Source organism: Dasypus novemcinctus, chromosome 13 (assembly GCF_030445035.2).
Source record: "Dasypus novemcinctus isolate mDasNov1 chromosome 13, mDasNov1.1.hap2, whole genome shotgun sequence".
NCBI classification, from domain to species: Eukaryota; Metazoa; Chordata; class Mammalia; order Cingulata; family Dasypodidae; genus Dasypus; species Dasypus novemcinctus.
In genome coordinates, this window is record NC_080685.1 from 97,874,446 (window position 1) to 97,888,806 (window position 14,361).

At 39.5% G+C, this 14,361-nt stretch overlaps 1 protein-coding gene across 5 annotated transcripts in view; it reads right to left on the minus strand.

Moving 5' to 3' along the window:
* Positions 1–227: 227 nt before the first annotated feature.
* Positions 228–14,361, minus strand: part of INTS7 (integrator complex subunit 7) — a 114,512-nt gene continuing 100,378 nt past the window's right edge. For all 5 annotated transcript variants that reach the window (XM_071207714.1, XM_004480998.4, XM_058275172.2 and 2 more), the window contains 3 exons: positions 8,660–8,758; positions 7,208–7,393; positions 228–3,734 (listed from right to left, as the gene is read on the minus strand). In XM_071207714.1, coding sequence (XP_071063815.1) covers positions 3,447–3,734; positions 7,208–7,393; positions 8,660–8,758 — 573 coding nt within the window. In that variant the 3' untranslated portion in view covers positions 228–3,446. The remainder of the gene's footprint in view (positions 3,735–7,207; positions 7,394–8,659; positions 8,759–14,361) is intronic.

Below are 14,361 nucleotides of genomic sequence, written 5' to 3' on the forward strand. Positions count from 1 at the left end.
TTTAAGGGTTATCTAGGTTCTAAGATAATAACAAGTCATCATTTCTTTGTTCTCACTCCCACATTGTCCAACTCTACCTGCAGTAGTCATAGAAGCCCATTTAAACGTAAATGAATTAAAATTCAACAAAATGAAAGATTCAGTTCATGAGTCACACTAGCCATATTTCAAGTACTCAATAGCTACATGTGGCTAGTGGCTGTAACGAATAGCACAAATTCAGAACATTTCCATCATCACAGAAAGTTTTAATGGACAACACTGAAGAAACAAAGTGGCAAAATGCTTTCTTTTTTAAAAAATTGATTTCTCTCCCCTTCCCAGCCCCCCCAGGTGTCTGCTCTCTGTGTCCATTCACTGTATGTTCTTCTGTGTCAGCTTGTATTCTTTTCAGCGGCACCCGAAATCTGTCTCTTTTGTTCTGTCATCTTGCTGCATCAGCTCTCCGTGCATGCAGCGCCATTCCTGGGCAGGCTGCACTTTTTTCACACTGGGCGGCTCTCCTTAAGGGGTGCACTCCTTGTGCGTGGGGCACCCCTACGTGGGGAACACCCTTGAGTAGCAGGGTACACCTTGTGTGCACCAGCACTGTGCACGGGCCAGCTCATCACATGGGTCAAGGAGGCCGAGGGTTTGAACCGCGGACCTCCCATGTGGTAGGTGGATGCCCTATCCATTGGGCCAAATCCGCTTCCCCTTTTATTCTTAATATACTGCTGGAAGATTCTGGCACAGAAACATCAAGTGAACTAAGAAACCATGGCAAGTAAGGTCTTACAAATGGAATTTAAACTGGTATCTCTGGGACCCTAGTCTGTGAACCTTGCTGGGTTGGTTGGTTCTCTGGATCACATGTCGTAATGTGAAAAGTGACCTATATCCTCTGGTTGCAAACTATCTGCCATCTTGGTTGGTTTGAGCTAGAAAGTTCTTGTCAGAAGATCTCTTAGTTTTAGCTGGAATATAACAGTACTTTAGTATTGAAAGTGATCAGTAGCTTTGAAAGTATTTTACCCCATATTCTTTGTATGTTTATTGTTAAATATTTTAAGATTTATAGCAAAAAGTAGATGGAAATTCCAATTTCTTTAGGTCAACATTAAAGTAATTTTATTACTAATGTACCAAATTGAATATGAGCGATGACAGCTTTGCTTAGTAGCAGAGTACTTGGAATTAATAAAATGGTAAGATTAAAGAATTGATCCAAAATTACGAAAAGTAATACTAGGGAAAATAATATTAGTAGTAATAATAAGCAAACATTTATATATTTGCATATTATGTGCTAGGCATGTTCTAAGTACTTTACATGTACAAATTTTATATTAACTCACTTAAACTTACCCCACAAAGTACTTTTTTGCTTTTCTATTTTAGGAATGAGGACACTGAAGCAGAGAGATTAAGCAATTTGTCTAGGGTCATAAAGTCCTTAGAATTGGGATGTGAACCTGGGTGGTGTGGCTCCAGACACTGCGCTCTTAACTACCTGTTATACTGCAAAATCACTAAACACTGGGAAAAATTAGTCCTGTCCTAGATTCAATCAGCCAGAGCACTTTATTATTCACAGTTTTAGGAAAACCGCACCCCTCATAGTTAATATGCCTATCACTCTTTTCTGCATCTTTCCTTGTTTCTTTTTTTTTTTCCCCACTCAGTCTAGTGTTGAACTGATAAAACGCTTTATAAAGTTTTTAACAGTTGATGCCAAAAATGTTGTAAATATTATACAAAATGTATCTTTCAGTCACCTGATTTAAAAAACTGTAAAGTTAAGAAATCTGGTCCAACTCAGTCCTTTTACAGACAAGGAAACTAAGATCTAGTGATAAAGTGACTTGCCCCAGATTACAGAGCTAATTTCTCAGCAACGATTAGGCTTTCTGATTTGGTTCTTTCCACACCTGGTAAAAGGTGCATCCATCCTCCCCGTGGCAGCAGAAGTGTTTCCTAAGGCATATGTTCTCAGAACCTGTTAAGACTATGCAGCTTGTGCACTGTGAACAACTGGGCTGCATCTGAAGGGATGTCATTCATTGCAGGCACAGCAGATCTGCTTATGTTTTAGGACAACTTTCTGGCCACTGGCAGTAGAGTGTGTTGTGCTGGGTCAACAGTTCATGAAACCAAGTAGCCTTGGAGGAGGAATCTGAGTTTATCAATAATTCTCACACCCAGAGGCCATATGACAAGGAAAAAGACCTTCATAGTTTTCTTTAAAAACCTGTCCTTCCTTTGAATCAACATCAATTATGAAGAGAAAAAGGCAAAACACAAGCAAAGAAAGTGAACCATTCATTTAAAAAAGGAAAATTCCAGGGATCATGCCCTGCTTCCTCTTAGGAGCTGCATGCAGGTCAATTGCCTATATCATCAATACCTGCAATCCTATCATCCCTTACATTTAGAAATCACGACTCCAAAGCACTAAAATGATCCCAAATTAAGAAAGGTTAAAGTATACCTTGTATACTGTGCTTAGACCAGAAGGTATACGATTATTATATTTTATAATGGTTTTCAACCAGAATTGATATAGAAAAAAGAGTTTTTATGGTTAAGCAGAAAACTGTATTCCCTGAGTATCCCAACTGATTGAGGTTGTGTTATACTCTTCTTGCTAGATGATCAAGTCTAGTATTACATAACTCACTAAGCAGAAAACCAAACCAAATCAAAGGAAAAGATCATCCTTCCACCCCAAACTTAAAACATAAAGGTATTTTTCACTTTTAGAAACAATGTATAAAATCTATGTTATACGCAATCTCATACATATTAGAAAAACAAGCCTATCACTAGTCTCCAATCTTTCTGTTTCACTGCTAGCTGCTTTTTGGGTTGGTCAAATACTAGAACAATAATTTAAGGTTGCTTTAATAGAGGAAGAGAAAGGTAAGCAGTTGAAATAATGCAATGGGATATTTCAATTCTGCCAGATTGCATGCTCTCACAAACCAGAAAGCTGGATGTTCTAAGGGAGGCTTTCGAATTCATTGATGTAAAGACTCAGTTTTTACCACCAGGGATAAACCTTACACCCCTTAGTCAGAATTTCAGGTCTGTGTCAGGCAGCAAAGGACGTATTTTGGTAGAGAAGTAGTCAAATTCACTAATTCAATGATCCAAATATCTAACAAAATTCTTGGGAAAAAAAGCTCAGGAACAGATAAAACAAACCAACAACAAAACAATGAAAATGTTAAATGAGATAAAGGACTTGGTTTAAGAAGAAATAAACATTTTTTTTTCTAGGAACCAAATTATTTCTCAAATCAAATTTTTCTGTAAAAAAAAACCATTCAGAATATTGCATTATAGAAATCAATGACTAAGTGAGCTCCACAATGCAACACTGATATTTTAATCCATATGAAAAAGCAAATTCTTTTTCCTGATTGGATCGACCCCTTTCCAGTCTGTAGTGTGCTCGCTGCGCGTTAGAAGCGTGTGTAGGCATTTCGCTGCTGCTGCTGCTGTAAGGGCTGCTGTGCTTGCTGCTGCTGCAGGCGAATCTGCTGGGAGTACGGGTCTTCCAGGGACTTCACAAATATGGTGGTTCTGGGACCAGTCTTCCACACGATGCCATTGGCATCTTTCACTGAAGATTCCACTGTAATGTTGTGTGTTCCAAGGATAGCAAAATTCAACAGAAACTGAGTACTGAAGTAATCATTATGAGGCTCAACCCTCTGCTCCATCTCATTGGTCATATTGTCAATGGGTATCTGGAACGAATGAAAGAATTATTCAATAACAATTGTAACAATAACTACAACTAACATTTATTGAGAACTTACTATGGACTAGGTCCTGTTCTTAGTGCTTGTTCAATTCTTGCAAAAACAAGATGTAGTTATTACTATCTTCCTTGCCTTACAAACAAGTAAATTGAGGCAGAGAGGATAAGTAATTTCTCCAAGGTCTCATAGCTAACGAGTGGTGGAGTTGGAATTTGAACCCAGGCAGGTCAACTCCAGAGCCCTCACTCTTAAACCATTAAGCTATACTGCTCCCTCACTGTCCTTGAGTAGAAAGGAACTCCCAAAACTTTTTTTAATCCCTTTATATATGCTGGCCTTTCTTCTTTGCTGACTCCCATCTCCAATCTCCATCTTTCTTTAGTCTGTGAAGAGATATTCTGAAGAAACAGGATACAACGATCTGTTTCAGGGAGTTTAAAATCTAAAGGGACTAAAAAGAACAAAATCCTAAGTAAATTTATTTTTATTTTTTTTTAAAGATTTATTTATTTATTTAGTTTCCCCCCCTCCCCTGGTTGTCTGTTCTCTGTGTCTATTTGCTGCGTCTTGTTTCTTTGTCCGCTTCTGTTGTCGTCAGCGGCACAGGAAGTGTGGGCGGCGCCATTCCTGAGCAGGCTGCTCTTTCTTTTCACGCTGGGCGGCTCTCCTCACGGGCGCACTCCTTGCGCGTGGGGCTCCCCCATGCGGGGGACACCCCTGCGTGGCACGGCATTCCTTGCGCGCATCAGCGCTGCGCATGGCCAGCTCCACACGGGTCAAGGAGGCCCGGGGTTTGAACCGCGGACCTCCCATATGGTAGACAGATGCCCTAACCACTGGGCCAAAGTCCGTTTCCTAAGTAAATTTAAGTTAAGGTTTTTTCTCCCTATCTAGTCTGTTTTTTTAATTAGTTATTTAAATAATGTAGGGATGCCCTCCTCTCTCAACACATTACCTTTAGAATTTGTACACTGCTCACTTAATAATCAGGATTTTGTTCAGACTGGCAGTACAATGCTATAAAACAGATTTATGGGCTCATTCATTTACTTAGCCAGGCACACATGCCTTTGTCCTTCAAAGAATAGAATAAAACCTGCTGGTGTACCCTGACCTGTGCCCAAGATGAACCAGGTCAAGAGAAAGACATTTTATGAGAATGCACATGAAGGTAATCTTACTGAATATGTGACCAGATTGCTCTATGTTTATATGTTTCTGTTGTTAATTATATAAATTTGCCTTGAAGCTTTGTGTCTTTATGAACAGTTATCATAAGTCAGTTTTCCAAAGAAATTTACCTGTAACATTAATGAAGGAAAGCTGCCAACCAATACAGGGTCATGGAATTTTTATTTATTTATAATATAGGTACTTTATTTATTTTTAGCACTTTCAGCTTCTGTAGCATTTTAATTTCCCTAGAGAATATGCCTACTAAGCAACAACATCCTTAAAAGGTCCTGATTGTCCTGAATGGATGGTTGCTTTTTAGGTTGCAAAATCACTACAATTAACATCACGAAGTAATCATTTGCTAGATGGCTTGTTATGTCAGCTTCTTGACTTTAATCAATGTCTCTTGAAAGGTAAATCAACAAGCAGAAGACCACAACTTCTAGGTTTGAATGGTATTTTCTTAACAGAATAAATCATTATATAAAAATATATATACACAAAGAGAATTTTGGTTACTATCTCTGCAAACTCAAAGTGAGGAGAGAGCAGCAGGGAGGTATAAGTTAACTATGTAAATTCTCGTTACAACCTTCTGTAACAACAGAGATTACTCAACTATAAGACTTGTACTCTATAGTTAAGTGCTCAATAATTACTAGTTGATTTTTCAAAAATTCATCAAACATTTACTTAGTAGCAACACAAAGCATCATCCTTTGCGTCATGGAAGCCAAGAGAAGAGAGAGAATGAAGACTGAGCCTTATGAGAGAATGGTCAAGGTGCCAGAGAGATAGTAATGTTACCCAAGTAAAGGAAGTCATGGTGATTTACATCAGACCTTCCCTTGGCTTTTTAGATTAAAACCTCTGAAAGTAACTACATGCTATTCTTATACTCTCATCATTGATATTCTTTCCTTCTTATATGAACACTCTATATGAACTCAGTTGAGCCAAGGGGTGCTGACAATAAGTCTGGACACAGCCAGCCAATTCGGGCATTTGAAAAACTCTGCTCACACAACTCTGCATTTGTTCCCTAGCTCCACTCACTGTAGATAAACCACCAAGGAAGTGGAAAGAGATGTTTCAAATTTCAGAATCTGAGGTTTGGCTAACAAGGTAAGCCAGTCTTTGGTTGATATTTACCTACCTCATGACTTCTTGAAGCAGCAAATTCCTAATGCTGTACTACTAAGGAAAGGCTTTATTTTATCTGAGTATATTATATGTCAATGCTACTATATACTTTCTTTTCTTTCCTAACAAATGAATTTTACTGATATGTATAAATAAAGCATAAATCCATCCAAAGTGTACAATTAACGTTCCTGGGTAAAATCAAATAGTTGTGCATTCATCGCTTCAATCATATTAGAGCATTTTCATTATTTCAATAATAATAATAAACAGAAAACAAACAAGAAATTTCTTCACCTCTTAATCTGTTTCCTCTGCTGTACACAGCTGCTATTTCTGGCTATTCTTGCACAATTATTTATTTATTAAGCAGTTTTATTGAGATATATTCACATACCATACGATCTATCTAAAGTATATAGTCAATGTCTTTTAGTATAATCAAACTGTTGTGCAGTCATCATCATAAAAAATTTTAGAACTATTTCATTACTCCAAAATACTTTGTTTTTGAAAATGCTAAAATTTATTTAAAATAGAGAAAAGCAGATGTGTGCTTTCTTGTGGGATGTGTTGGGGAGATACCTGTTTCCCACTCTTGTTTCCTTCCAAGCAGAGCGACCTTTCATCAGATTAAGAGTAAAGGCTTTCAGGGGAAAAGGTGAGCCCCCCAACAGGTAAAATTTCAGGAAAAGAACCAGGTATGGAGAGGTAAGCACCTTCTCTTCTCTTTCTTCTTCAGGCACCAGGGTGCTTCCTCCTTGGCATAAGCTTTACAGAAGCAGGCTCTCATGTGCACAGGCTGAGACTGGGTAGGCAAGTTCAACTGAGAGGAACAAGGTTAGGAAGTCCTTGCTGCCAAGTATCTAACCCAGGCTATTGGACAGCCTCTATAGTAATGAAACTCAAGTTTTGATCTCTGTCTGCTTTGAAGTTTTGCTTCTCTATCAAATGTTGCTGAACTCAGAATGAGAAAAGGGAAGTGTTTATTAGCCGCTTCAGATCCCCTATGTGCTTTTAATTTATGTGATCCCACTGGAGGTGAACCAGTAACTGCCCTCTGCCATGACAACACAGGAATATCCACATCAATGAGTTCATAAAATTGGCATCACAATTCTGCCTCTTCTCCAAATTACCTTGTAGTCTTGTCCAGATTTACTCTGCAGTGTTGAAGAAACATTCAGACAGACAGACTGAATTTTACGAAAAAGACCTGGCTTAGATCCATGCTGAACCACTCCCTCTACTTTTAGCGCCAGCTGTTGGTTATTCTGGACAGCGATGGGCTCTGCAGGGTTCCGGGGGGATGGTGACAGAGCAAGCTGAAATACCAACATTAAAGTAAATGTCAACACTCAAGAGCAACCTTCCTTCCAACGAACACGTTTATGTTAATTACTGGTTATAGGAAAACACACACACACACACAATTCTAATGGCATGATTGTGCTGGGACTAACTAGGCAGGTGTATCTTCAAGTGCTCCCTACTCCTAATTCCTCCTTTCAAATACCACGGTGCTTTTCACCCCAAACCTCAGTTGTGTTTGAATGAAATAGAGGAGTAGAGAAAAACTGTTCTCCCAAGTTTTGTGATGGTATTTTTTTTTTGGCCATTGTAGTGTCTTAGGTAAGAAATCTTAAATAGACTAAATTTGAATACAAACGAACTTAGAATAATTATTTATACAATCAAGTCACCACAGTATAAAGTCAATTTCCTCAGATGGATCAAATTATACTTTTAATTTCTCATTAGTTTTTCTTTAAAAACATGGTGAAAACTGAAATATCTCATACTGCAATTACAGAAAGCTCAATTTTGCTAAAGGAAAAGATGGAAAAAACTTGGTCTTTTTGACAATGTTCTTGAGCCACTAAACTAATCAACCCCAGAGACACTCTACCTTAGGCCTTCATAGCTAGATAATCTATTTTCATTTTTCCCTGTCATTTTGAAATGGGGTTCTCTATTATTTGTAATCAAAAGCACTCAGATGGATGCAAAAGTACACTGAAGACATTCACAGACAGGGATAATCCAAGAAATCTAAGACATGACAATTTTTACCCTTTCCCAAAAATTGCATTCTTTGAACCAAAAATTTTGAGTGGCCTGAATATTTTAAAATAATAACTCTACTCACTGGCCAGCTCCTCAAGCTTGTTCTTCAAAGGCAAAAGTGCTTAGTAGGTAGACGTGGTGATATTTTACTGGACCTGATTCATTCTAAGTTGAATATGAATAGGTTTATCAACCATGGACTCAGTTCAAGATCCTTATAAACTACTAAAATGAAAACTACTCAACTTATTTCTGGAGTTAAGAGACAAGAGGCAGAGCTCCAGATACCCAAACAATTACTTCACTGCATTTGGCATTGACAGTTAAAAAGGGAGAGAGGGTTTAACTCCCAAATCCCATCCCCTTCAGCAAACCACATGATAAAGGAAGGAAAGGCTTCTAACTAGAGGTTATAATTTTTTTCAAAACCAAATGTGAAAACTGAAGTACAGCTATATCCCATTACCTTCAGAAGATAATTAAGTTTTTAACCTCCATTAACCTTAGTATTTTTTCTACCATACCTTAATGCTCGTAGACTGCAGTTTCTGGAAAAAATATCTCTGAAATGAAAGTGGAACTTTCAGCAAAGCAATGATAGCATTGCAAAGGCAAGCTGTATGCTGGATAAAAAAAGAGAAAACCAAGTCAAATAAAACCAAATTTTAAATTCTAACAATAAATGATACTTTCAGGAAGAAGTTTAAAACTACAAAGGCACATACAGATTATTACAAAAGTAGATCCATCAGGCATAACTGTGGATGTTATGCCCATTCCCTGATTGACCTACTTTTGTAGATTATTCATGTCAAGAGTACAATTATAGATTTTTTTTTTTACCTTATTTTGAAGTATAGTCAAGAAAAAATAAACAACAGAAGAGAGAAAATCCACTTTCCACAGGACCAAGCAATAGGGAAGTTTTGCATCTCTGCAGAGCTCAGGTACGAGACAGATGATATAAAAATAATTGTTTCAGATACTAAAATATAGAATAACTGTCATACGCAGAGTATGACAGAGAACATGGTAAAGAAGCCAGAACGTTATATAGATGTCTAAGGGCCTGATTCCAGATGTGGGATCTCAGCTTTGAACTGTCTCATTCCTTTATCCCACCTCCACTAGATAGCTTCCTTGTCTCTATGGCTCTAGGTAAGCAATGGTGAAAACCTACTGGAAATTAGGTTAAAGATGCCTATATAATCTAATATCAAGGGAGTCTGAAACTTTAGTAAAATGCCTTCTTTCTAGATCTATTTTACAAATTTAACTGTTGTGTTGTAAGTCCAAGCCTTTCATAAAAAAGAGGCATAGAAATATTAAGTGAATCCTTTTTGAGTCTTAGTAATGAAAGTGGTCATAGACTGTGATCTAATTCTCAATTTTGCTGATGACAACAGTCACAAAGGCAGGTAATGGAATATTTTGGGACTAAAATCTAGGTTGTCTATTACTTCAGTGATTGCACTCCATTTCATCAATGATTTGCAAACTTAATAGAAAAAGAATTAATGTATCATCAGAACACTTGTAATTCTGGGTGACCTAGAATCAACCCTGCTTGGTCTACCACCCTGTCCTACTCCCTTCACAGCGGCCCCCAAGATACCACTGGTTGACAATCACTGCCCTATAGTATGCTATCGAGCCTACAAAGATCTTGCTTTCAGGAAGGATGCCACCTAGTGGTCTGTTCTGCAAACACTTTTAAAAAGTTGAATATTAAGGATAAATGCTGGAAAAATTAATTTTTCACTGGTTTCAGACAGCTGACCATTTTGTGCCCAACAGTTATAAATACAAATGCTGGGTCTACTACTTGAGAGAGACAGAACAGAAGCCATTGGTTCTATGTCTTCAGGTTCATCCGCTAAAAAAGCACTATTCATCTTTCTGCACCAAGGAATCTGGGAAACATTTGCAGAATCATTCTATACTTCTGGAGCCTTTAATGCTACCATAAAGTTTAAGGAGGAAAACATCTTTAAAAGTTGGATCTAGAGGACCACAAATGACCCCAGGCTGCTTCTGGGCAGACAGCCACCCTTTTATCTTTTAAAGAATGGATGTAGATTATGAAATTCTCCACTTGAAATACCTGGACTGGCTCAGAGGTGACTAGCACCATGTGCACATCTCTACAGATACACTAGTTAGCAGAGTACTTTTAAAAGTAACAGTCAGCAAAACTAACTCATCAACAACACTCAACTGTCAAATACAGTAGATACTTTTCAGTTTGTATTTTCTGATGTCTGTGACACCTGATAATGCAGACCACACACTTTCTCCATGAAATTCCACTTAAAGGTACCTGCCCTTACTTTTTTCTTTCTCAGGAGGTACTCGGGATTGAACCCAGGACCTTGAACATGGGAAACAGGTGCTCAACCACTGAGCTACGTCTGCTTCCTTGCCCTTACTTTGATTCTTCCCTCTCTATTTTCTTTTCTAAGAGCCTCTGGTTTTGTTTGTTCCTTAAATGTTGATGTTTCCCCTTAGCCATCTTCTTCTCTTCTTCCTCTATGTTTTTTTTATCCCCCCATTGTGGCTTTTTGCATGCTGTCTGCTCTCCGTGTCCATTCACTGTGCACTTTCTGTGTTTTTGCTCTTCTCCCTTTTTTGTGTGTGCGTGTCACCTTGCTGAATCAGCTCTCGGCGGTGTGTGCAGGCTGGGCGGCGCTCTGTGGCGCTTGCGGGCCAGGCGGCACTCCGCAGTGTGTGGGCAAGCCTATCTTCACAAGGAGGCTCCGGGACGCAAACCTCAGGCCTCCCATGTGGCAGACGGGAGCCCAACTGACTGAGCCACAGCCGCTTCCCACCTCTATGTTTTTCACAGGCCATTTTCTCCACCCCCATGACTTTAGGAGTCTCTATGCTATGATGACCTTACATGCACCCCAGGCATTCTTTTCTTCTGACTTAAGATCTATTAATCCAACTGCCCACAAGATAGCTCCATTAGGCCACATGTTTAAAAATGAAACCTTCATCATCTTCCACTATCCATCTATATTGTGTCTCAGTCAAGGGTCAACCATTTGTGCACTTGGTTACCCAAGATGGAAAGCTGGAAGTTGTGTCTCCATCTCCTCACATCTAAAAAAATTAAACAGCTTTCAAACATATCTGTTCTTGCCATTCCCATTTCCATTATATTAATTTGGATTACTGCAAAAGCCGTGCAGCCACTCTTCATCCCTCTTATTTCATGCCCTCCAAGTCCTGCTTCCACACAACTTACTAATGTACAATTGTATCTTAACCACTTCCCTCTCCTGTCCATTAAAAATTCCTAGAAAGATCCCCAGTGCCTACGAGATAAACTCAAGCTCCTTAATACTGTGTACGGAGCCTTCTGTCATCTGGCCTCTGCCTACCTACCCCGCCCCCCGTCTCCTCTCTTCTAGTCCCTAAACTATCCTTCATGCAGCAGCAGTAACAAACTATTCCCAGAAGACACCGCTTTGCATTTTAACACATTGTTCTCTGCAGAAATTTCCTATCTTATCTCTTTGGACAACTCATATTCAAAGACATCACTTCTGAGAAGCAGAAGAGATAAATCAGAACTGACTTCTCTCCCAGAAAAATAGCTAGAGAGAGGCAGAAATACCCTGAAAAAAATATTTTAGGGTTTTGGGCACCAGGAGAAGACAGGGCACCATCCAGAAGAGAGAAGGGGGCAAAGGGAAAGGATCTCGACGGGAAAACTCTGAGAGTAAAAGCTGCAGCTGCCAGTGCCCACCACCCCACCCTCGGAGCAGACAGTTTTGAATTCTCCTGCCTCTGGCCGGTAGCTAGGACAGAGGGTCCTCAGGGGTCCAACTCCCCAGGAAAGGGGAGAGAGCGATGCAGCCCAAGGCTGATTGGGCTTTCAGCCAGCAAATTTGGACTGCTGAGTCCCACGAGCCCCTCCAGATGGGGTGAGACCACGCCATTGTTAGCCCTGGGAGTCGGCAGGGGACAAAAGATCCAACTATAAAAACAGCATCCCATGGGGAACAGTTATAGCTCAGGGACTGAGCGCCTGCTTTTCACGTACGAGGTCCTGGGTTCAATCCCCGTTACCTCCTAAAACAACAACAACAAAACATCCTCCTTTATGACTGGGACTGGTTGTTGAAGGATACAGAGGAGAGTGGAATTATTTCCTACCCAGGAAAAGGGAAGGGGCTGCCTGCAAAGCTTGCAGAATAGACTCTGAGAAAGTTTGATTTGCAAGGCCCGAATAGCCTTGAGGCAGGATCCTCTATCACACTTGCAGTCGGTATGTCGGAGCAAACACTTTCTGACCAGGGTTTGAAACAGAGAATCTGAACAGAAGACTGCCATCTGCTGGCAGACTAAAGAAGTGCACAGGAGGAAACTGCAAAGGAATATATCAAAGCCCCAGATGGGATACATGATTTGAGACAACTAATCAACGAGGTTCATTCAAATCTCCTAAATCAAATCAAGGAGTTGAAAGACAGTATGGCAAAAGAGATAAATGACGTTAAGAGGACACCAGGTGAGCAGAAAGAAGGATTTGGAAACCCAAATAGAAAAATAACAGAGCTATGGGAATGAAAAATACAAAAATGAGATTAAAAACACATTAGAGGGAAGCGGACATGGCTCAATGGATAGGGCATCCGCCTAACATATGGGAGGACCACGGTGCAAACTCAGGGCCTCCCTGACCCACGTGGAGCTGGCCCATGTGCAGTGCTGATGCGCACAAGGAGTGCTGTGTCACAAAGGGGTGTCACTCACGTAGGGGAGCCCCACATGCAAGGAGTGCACCCCATAAGGAGAGCCACCCAGCACGAAAGAAAGTTCAGCCTGCCCAGGAGTGGTGCAGCACACACGGAGAGCTGACACAAGATGACGCAACAAAAAGAGACACAGGTTCCCGGTGCCTCTGACAAGAACAGAAGCGGACAAAGAAGAACACACAGTGAATGGACACAGAGAACAGACAACTGGGGAGGGTGGAAGAGGAGAGAAATAAATAAAAATAAATCTTTAAAAAACAAACAAACAAAAAAACACATTAGAGGGCAGTAGATGTGGCTCAAGTAATTGAGCACCTGCTTCTCATGTACGAGATCCCAGGTTCTATACCTGGTACCTCCTGAAAAAACCAAATACATTAGAGGCATACAACAACAGACTCAAAATGATAGAAGAAAGAATAAGCAATGCAGAAGACATAACAGAAATTGAAGAGAGAGAACAGAAAAAAGAATGGGAAAATTTGAGCAGGGGCTCAGGTTGCTGAAAGGTAACAAGGAGTGCAAAAAAATACATGTCATGGGAATTCCAGGAGAAGCAGAAAAAGAAAAAGGGGCAGAAAGAGTATCTGAGAAAATAATGGCTGAAAATTTTCCAACTCTCATGAAAGAAATGAATTTACATGTCTAAAAGGCACAGTGTATCCCAATCAGAATAAATCCAAATAGATCTGCTCCAAGACACATACTACTCAGAATGTCAAACGCCAAAGACAAAGAGAAAATTCTGAAAGCAGCAAGGAAGAAGACCATCACATACAATGGATGCCCAGGAAGATTTATAGCATATTTTTCATCAAAAACCATGAAGGTGAGAAGACAGTGGAATGATATAGTTAGGATACTGAAAAAGGAAAACTGCCAGTCGAGAGTTTTTATCCACCAAAAGTGTTCTTCAAATATGAAGGTGAGTTTAAAATATTCACAAATAAACAGAAACTAAGAAAGTTCATAAAGACACATCTGACTTTGCAGGAAGCATTAAAGAGAGCCTAACAACCCAAAAGAAAAAGATAGGAGAGAGAGGCTTGGAGGAGAGTGTAGAAGGGAAGACTATCAGAAAGGATAACCAAAAGAGTAAAAGACAGATGAAAATAAGATGACACATGGAAGTCAAAGCATAATATGGTGGAAGTAAATAATGCATTTACAGTATATCATTGAATGTGAAAGGATTAAACTCCCCAATCAAAAGATATATACTCACAAAAAGTATTAAAAAACCATGAACCATCCATATGTTGTCTATAAGAGACTCACCTTAGATCCAGAGATAAAAATCAGCTGAAAATGAAAGGTTAGAAAAAAATATATTCATGCAAACAGTAACCAAAAAAGCACAGCAGGTTTTAAATGCAAAAAAAGTGATAAGAGAAGCAGAAGGTCATTATATATTAATAAAAGGGATGATCCCTTTTATTTATACTAGGAAGGAGTAATAG